General features: G+C 32.4%; 1 protein-coding gene across 13 annotated transcripts in view; it reads left to right on the plus strand.

The window, feature by feature from the left end:
* Piezo (piezo type mechanosensitive ion channel component) overlaps positions 1 to 8204 on the plus strand; it is a 303168-nt gene extending 294964 nt beyond the window's left edge. For all 13 annotated transcript variants that reach the window (XM_069842458.1, XM_069842460.1, XM_069842464.1 and 10 more), the window contains one exon: positions 2223 to 8204. In XM_069842458.1, the coding sequence (XP_069698559.1) occupies positions 2223 to 2396 (174 nt within the window). In that variant the 3' untranslated portion in view covers positions 2397 to 8204. The remainder of the gene's footprint in view (positions 1 to 2222) is intronic.
* The last annotated feature ends 399 nt before the right edge of the window (positions 8205 to 8603 follow it).

An 8603-nucleotide genomic window follows, 5' to 3' on the forward strand; every position in this document is an offset into this window, starting at 1 on the left:
ACGTCATAAGATTTCCAAATCAGAGGCTTCACAAAATGAGAACACCAACATCACCATTCTAGTTAGATTCAAATTATGTGTAACATGTTGGTGATGCTTATATGAAATAACCTTCATTACAATACTAAAAATAATAAAAAGAATACGTTAATAAAAATAGTAAATTTATTAAGCTCTTTACACAGGATTTAAAATTAGGTATAATTAGCTCACTCTCAAATAAGCCAAAGCTCTTTCTCGGAAGTGTTTTTGGAAATGTAAAAGTAAAATTATACACCAGTATATTAAGTGCATTAAGATAAAATGGAAATATGAAACGGCGTACATTACAAAACAAAATAAGATTAATTATAATATAAACATGCAGGAAATATTTTTGTGTCTATTTTTCTATTACATAAAAAAAGTTTGAAAAATTAATTTTACACTTCACTTAACTTGCACTGATCTGATTCTATAATTAACATGGAGGCATGAGATAATTACTCATCAATTATAATTTGCTCTGACTATATCCTAATTTGTTTGTTTTGTTTCATGTTTTCCACACTATTGTCATGGAAATGTTGAGTATCAAATAATAGTACCGGTACATTATGCAACGAGCCTATAATGAAGGTAATTAAGAAGCGAGTATGGATATTTATGAAACGAGCGCAAGCTCGTTTCATAATTTTAATACGAGCTTTTTAATTACCATTATAGGCGAGTTTCATACGACTTTTTATGCTCGACCATATTTCTAACTTGATATTATTAATTTTCTTTGTATCTGACCTTGGCCAATGTCCCGTATGTTGTGAGATGTGCGCAGACGCGAAAGTATTGATTTTTTCCGAGGAACAGATGTTCACATTGACCTTGCTAGGCCATAAGAACCTACAGAGATAACATTAAATATAAATTAGACATTGAAAAACGAGATGACAAATTGAATTTATTTGAATATTATTTACAATTAACGCTAATTATTATAGTAACAGAACATAACCTTCTGCGACAGTATTGGATTTCCAGCCTCCGTGACTTTTCGCTAATTCTCTTTCAATTGCATATCCGAGAATAATCGATACTTGCGGTTTTATAATGGTAGAAAGCTGACCTGTCATTGGCTGAACAGTTGTAACCGGAGTCGTCATTGGCTGAAAGACCTGACCTTTAATGAGTAGGTGTACTTTAATGCCATACAGGTGTATAATTACTACATTTCGGCATGGTCGAGCATAATAGTACATTATGCAACGAGCCTATAATGGTAGTAATTAAGACGCGAGTATGTTTGTTTATGAAACGAGCGTCTTAATTACCATTATAGGCAAGTTTCATACGACTTTTTATACTCGACCATATTTTATAAGTTTTCATGTTATGGTTATGTAGTGACGAACGGAACTGACCTGAATTGTGAGATGTGCGCAGACGCGAAAGTATTGATTTTTTCCGAGGCACGAATATCATTGAGCTTGATATAACCTAGAGAACATTAGTCTTGATATAACCTGGAAATTGATTTAGAATTGAAAAACGAGATGACAAATTGAATTTATTTGAATATTATTTACAATTAACGCTAATTATTATAGTAACAGAACATAACCTTCTACGACAGTATTGGATTTCCAGCCTCTGTGACTTTTCGCTAATTGTCTTTTGATTGCATATCCGAGACTAATCGATACTGGCGGGTTTATAACGGTACAAAGGTGATTTGTCATTGGCTGAACAACTGAATTATAATGAATAGGTGTACTTTAATGAGGTGCATTAAAGGGCTACTACCAGATGTATAATTACTGCATTTCGGCATGGTCGAGCATAAAGTACATTACAGTACAGTGTTAAAGGAAATACATATTGTACTGGTACCGTAGGTACATTTTATTAAATATAGATTTTCCATGCTATCATTGGGATTTCCTTAAACCTCTTGTCACTTTTTGAACTAAGTGTTGCTTGGAACTCTGATTTGTTATTCTTAATAGTTACTACTTGAAATTTAATTATCTTAGTCTAAAATTCTTTTTTATTATTGTTATAAAATAACTGGCATCCCATTAACAAATGAAAATTATGTTGTTATAATATTAATAGTACAATCCATAGCATCAGTGATGGTATACAACAAACGTTACAATGAACATTTTTCATTGATACTTTTGAATACACCCAAGAAACCAAATTGTGTACTTGTTGTACTGAATGGTGTTTGATGTCGGTTGCAGTTGTGTCTGGACATCTACTTGGTGCGTGAGAGCGGAGAATTAGACTTAGAAGAAGATCTGTTCGCGAAATTGGTGTTCTTGTACCGCTCACCAGAGACACTTATTAAGTGGACGAGGCCGCGCGAAGAGGGTGAAGGAGAAGAGGGTAACGGGCAGCCCATGATCGCCCAGTAGACAGAATATGGCAACATGGTGCAACTTGCTCTCTGAAAGTAAAACATGGGCGGGACCATGCTAATGTGATGGTGATTTTAAGATAGCTGTGGTGATATTTGCATCACTTCATTCACTTGATTTCAGTTTTTGTATAATTTCCACTTTGTGTTTATCTTTATTCGTTTACAGCACTGTGATTGATTTTATATTGTTTGCAAATTAATTTTAAAACCTGTGGTTATCTGATGGGCACACCAACTATGTCTAAAGTTAACAGAGAAGAAGAGCACTTAACTGAGACAAAAAAACTGTCAATCTGGTGCCCTCTCTGCGTTCTCCCATGACTACTATACAGTTCAGCCTAATGTCAGTTATTTTTCATCCAGAGATATAATGTCGCTTAATATAGCCTACAGACGTGGCCACATCATTAGAGTAGAACATCTTTCTTGAACATTTTATTGAGAAAATTGAGAGCTGTGTATTGTAAAACTCAATTTTAATATCAGTATTTTGTGTACCATTCTTTGGACTTAATTAGTGCCTTGATTCGCTGTAGCATGCTGTTGGCGAGAGATTTGCATTTTTTTATTATTATTATTATTATTATTTCAGAATAATTGTACCTTACTTTTGCAGCTTTACTATTATCGGTACAATGTTGTATCTAGGAAGGTCACATTTTAGTCATGTAAGCTAAGCATGAAAATATAATAAAAAAAAAAAAGTACAGAATTTTAGAAAGGATCTGGAAAGGAATAGCTGCCCTATAACAAGGGTTACAGCCACGTAATTAATTTCTTTGTATATTAAAATAAAACAATATTTCCACCCACATAATTACGTTTTTTTTAAGCAGCCATCCCTAAAACCGAATATGCTAATTTATTTTGATTCATTCATAAAACTGTACAAATTGTAATTTACTTCGAAAACAAAATAATGCAAAAAATTAATTTGTAATAACTTTTAAGTTTACTTTCTAATTGTGACCAATGTCCGAAATAATAAAACGTCTATAATACATACGAATATTACGCTTAAAACATTGGCGATAGCAGATCATATAGATTGCGTTTGCCAGCTTAGTGCAAATACGTAATTTTAATCCTAATAATTTGGCCACGTTGTAACTCGCAGTAGTGTTGGAAAGGTTTTATAGAATTGAATGGGTACAAGCTTGGCTGTCATGTTGGCTGTGTGATGTCTGGTGATTCAGGTAACGAGGCAGGTTTCACTGTAGTCTCTTGGTTAAGGGCTCCGCACTGATGCATTGTTCTACTTTTAGTACCTCACGTCTGAATCTGGTTTGCTACTACATGTTTACTTTTATCTTTTGTTAGGTTTGTTGAAACGGTACTGAACGTCAATTTTTAATGTACTTTGATATTATCGAATGTTATAAAATTATTTTTACAGATTTTTATGTATGTAATATGCTGTTATTTATACGTATTTATATTAGCATACAGTCGACTTATATTTACTTCAGTTTCGTTCTGATTATTAGTATAACTGCCTTCGTTTCCAAGCCTCCAACCTCATGTCTGGAGGATAGTGGATCACGTTATCATTCTTCCTCCCTTCGTGTCTGGGAAAGACAGGAACATTAATTGCAATTACTGACTAAACAAGATTAAGCTCATTTTTATACCACATCTTTTAAGATATCAAAACCTCATAATAGGCGTATTTCGATACCAAACGTGAATATGCATCAAGTCAGGAGATCTTAAACATTTTTCTTTGTGAGGTTCAATGAAATATTCGGTTTTTGATAGACTCAACAATAAATAATCTATGAACTTTAGAGAATGTGAAATTATCTATGATATTCTTGCAGTTATAAGTATTGTTATGAATTCATAATTATTCGCTATTCTCTATGTAGAATACAAGGTTTACTAATTTTAAAAAATTCCCTTCATATTACAAAACCGTTATTTCTATTCCACTTCGTAACACAAGTACCCCTCCTCCCAACATTTTAAAGAAGGCTACAGATAAATCCAATAAAGTACAAGTTTGAACTCCATTTTGTCAGTGATACAAAACTCGTTCACTGATGATAAAATATAAATATTATTCAACTTGAACAGTACAGAAGGTGAAGTGGCTATCCAATATTTTGAATAATCAAGAATCATATTTTAAATTATGTTTTCAGTTTTATGACCATCCCCACTCCCCCACGCCTAATCCACATAAAATTGTTTTCTCGCTTGTTTTCCAGCATCCAATGTTTTAGAGTATATTAACTTAAATATTGAAAACATACCAGCAAAATATATTAACTTAAATATTGGAAACATACCGGCAAAATATATTAACTTAAATATTGGGCAAAATATATTAACTTAAATATTGGAAACATACCGGCAAAATATATTAACTTAAATATTGGAAACATACCGGCAAAATATATTAACTTAAATATTGGAAACATACCGGCAAAATACTGGCAAAATATATTAACTTAAATATTGAAAACATGCCGGCAAAATATATTAACTTAAATATTGGAAACATACCGGCAAAATATATTAACTTAAATATTGGGCAAAATATATTAACTTAAATATTGGAAACATACTGGCAAAATATATTAACTTAAATATTGAAAACATACCGGCAAAATATATTAACTTAAATATTGGAAACATGTCTGATTTACTGCAAGAAGAGCAAACAAATTTCAATCAACGCCATTTCCACTTAAGATCAGATAATCTGAACCAGCAGATGATCAACACCCTTCTGAAAACTGGTCACATATTCACATTTGGTATCCAGACACTTTGTTGAATCATGCAAACGTAGCGTGCTTTATTATTTATTTTTATATAAAATATTTAATTCTTGACTTAGAAGTGGTTTCTCGAGTAAAGATGGGAAGGCCGTGCTTTCCTCAGTCTACTAGATTTTTTAATGGTTGATAGTACTTGTATTGAAGCTTGGGAATGAAGTCGGGTACCACAGTCTCTCAAACTTGGTAATCTTGTTTGAAGATAATTCTGTATGTAAGAGTGCAATTCGAAATTGTCATGAAGCACAATTTAGTTGCTCAGCCTTTTGATATAAACACAAGATGTAAATATTGGGTGCACAGCTTAGAGGGTTGCCCCTCAGTGCCTTTGATGCAGTACACATCACTTGTATTTATTTCACGTAAAGGGATTGTTGTGTCGTGAATCTGTGTGTGCTTGTGGTTAGCATAGCTATTTGGAAAATGAGATGTTGAATGTAATTCTATAAATATAATTATTTATCTCATGTTGTAACTGTTGTAAATATTTTTGAGTTATCGTATAGAAAATTCTGTTCAGAGTTGAGGTATTAAATATCTACTTCTGTCTGTTCCATCAGTCTCAGGAAAGGCGATATCTGTATATGTCAGATATGTGTATAGTGTAGTGTAGTTCACTGCAGCTGGATGTACTGTATGTACTTGTAATGTAAAGAATACTACAATTTTATTGGTTTAGAAATACGTTTAGTTGTACAAAGAGGTAATGGCACAGTATGTACATATATGCAGTGATGAATTCAAATCGTGGCTGTTTCCGCTGATGAAAATTAATTCCCTCTCCGAAAGATCGTTATAATGAAATATGATTCAGAACTAATTTTTTGCACAATAGCACGGTATGTTGTACTTATCGTTGCTGTTTTAATGTCTGTAAGATGATCCTACCGCATTCAAGTGGTTGCTGTGGTAACAAAGAGTGCTGTAAGTAAAACCGTGTAGTAAGTAAAATTGTGTGGATTTTTATTTTCTGTTTAGAACTAACCTATTACATCAACACGTAAATTAAAAGAAACTACTGCTAACATAAAATATTAGTTTCAACTTTCTATATCCCAACAATGTTGGCATTCCTACAGAAACAAAAATATTTGAAGACCTCACGATTCAAGCCAATTTCGAAGGCCATGATCTCGTACACGTATGTGCAACCCATATTTTCAGTTTATAAAGCCTATAAATTAAAATCGTTAAATGTAATACACATCATGCAAAAAATAGTATCCAATACACATACGTTAAGTGCATAACAGAATCTCGGAAACTAAAAAAAAAAATTATTTGTTTTGTTTTGTAACTGTTTACTACTTAAATTACTACTTTGAATGCACAATACGACATCTCGAAAATTATTCTAAGAAAAATGAGTTGCAAGGCGTCAAATTTTTACTCTCACTATTTTAACACTTTTAGCAGAGTATTTAAATTTTAACGAATATATTATCAAGGCTGTATTTTTAAACGTCTTACTGAAGTAGCAGAATTGACTAGAGTTGCAAATAAATACATAAAATAAATGTAAACAATATAGAATACAAATTGTTGTTGTTTTCTAATGCCAGGCGTTTGACAATAAAGTCATTTGACCTCTTGCACTCCAATATTTTTCAAAGATGTTGTCATGGTCAGCCACTGAAGCACAGATTTTGAGGTGTTCCGAATCCATTTCTTGGGAATATAAATTGTAATTCACATTGTACAGCACATTTCATAATATCTTAGTTTAGTTTCTGGTTTGAAAATAGTATCTTATATGCACACATTTCTAAAAGGAATGTTGGATAAAGTACTATTGTTATTTTGAGACTATTACCTTTATTTTTAATATATCGGTATTCATTTTACTTTATCACCTGTAATTCTCTTTCGAAAAAAAAAATTGAATTCAACACTGCATGTGATTTTCATACGACACTACTTGAAATCACAGAAAGACGTTTTGTGTGAAATCTGTAAAAAGTGTTGCACACACGGATTATGATACAATTATCACTTTGTGTGTTGAAGTTGATATTTGCGTAGTGTATTATAATTAAACCTGTTTTCTTCATTGACAATCTGACTTGTGAATAGTGCATTGCAATTGGCAGTAAATAATTTTGTTATATATTTAAGTTGTAATAGAGCTAGGAGATACGGGAGGCCTAAATTAACTTCGTACTTTACAGACTTTACAAGAATAATGCATTAGAATATAGGAAAATTTAAATAATTCTACAGAAAAATATCGTAACAGTCTGAAAAAAAAAAATCTTGGGCTGTCTGTTTGAAGATCATCTGTAGTTATTGTAAATACAGTAAATATTCTGAAGGCATTTCACAAGGAGACGAGTAACAAAAAAGGGGGGAGCACTTTTCTGAGAGGATAGAAACTGATTAAAAATACTTCTGAATTATTAAGTTCCATTTTGTGAATTTGCCTGACAGAATAATAATTTTTTTATATATACTGCCATACATGAAATGCAAGAATGTTTCATGCCTATTTCAAGTTAAATTTCTTGGCTTCCAACTTTCATGATCACGTACAGAACATATCAGAGGCAGATTTAACAGAAAACATTTCTCATCACTTTAGGGCATATGTTAGATTTTTATTTTCCTTCATAAGAGTTTATATGTTTAGACTGATTGCGTCGTTTCACCCCGCCTTACAAAGTCCACGGTATAAATCTGCCCCTGTGTGCATTATAGACAATATAAAATCCCTGTAGTTCTTTTAATGCTTTGTATAAATTTGTGCCTTGAATTCCTCGAGGGCTTAAGATCCTGTATCCTGATATGATTCTGTAAGCATTTATGCTAATTCATATTTGTTAATAAAACATTTTTCCATTGTGTTGTGGACATAGAGTTTAATACAGCAACTTCTGATCAGCGTGTGAAGTTTATTTTCAACTTCAGAGGATGTTAAGATTATCAACGTTGTTATAATGTTTCATGATGTATAACGAAATGAAATGCTTGTACTGATAAACTTTTTTTTAATATTACAAAAACAAAGAGTATTACTCAGATGACTAATGTTTTGGCTTTCCAGACTAAAATCCTGCCGTGCCGTGTTGTGGAAAGACAGTCTTGGGTTCGATATCCTCAGTGCACTTCATCTTCCCATTCCTCATTATCCTTATCTCTAGTATAAGTGCTAAAGCTTAGAACTATGCAAGACAGTTGAATTAACTAAGAAGAACACGAAAATGATGTTGAAGAGAAGAAGCAGGACAAGCAAAATTAGAAAGGGGAATACGACTCTACTTTTTCTTCTTCATAATCGAACGGATAGACAGTTGTTAAAGAAATTAGACACGATCTCCTTGGGAGACTACATGTATTTCCTGGAGTATTAATGACTGATTTGACCTAAACATGGACAAACCTGCATAATGAGGTAACGAACATCCAACTCACATTTCCTACAA

The sequence above is a fragment of the Periplaneta americana genome, chromosome 12, assembly GCF_040183065.1.
Source record: "Periplaneta americana isolate PAMFEO1 chromosome 12, P.americana_PAMFEO1_priV1, whole genome shotgun sequence".
NCBI classification, from domain to species: Eukaryota; Metazoa; Arthropoda; class Insecta; order Blattodea; family Blattidae; genus Periplaneta; species Periplaneta americana.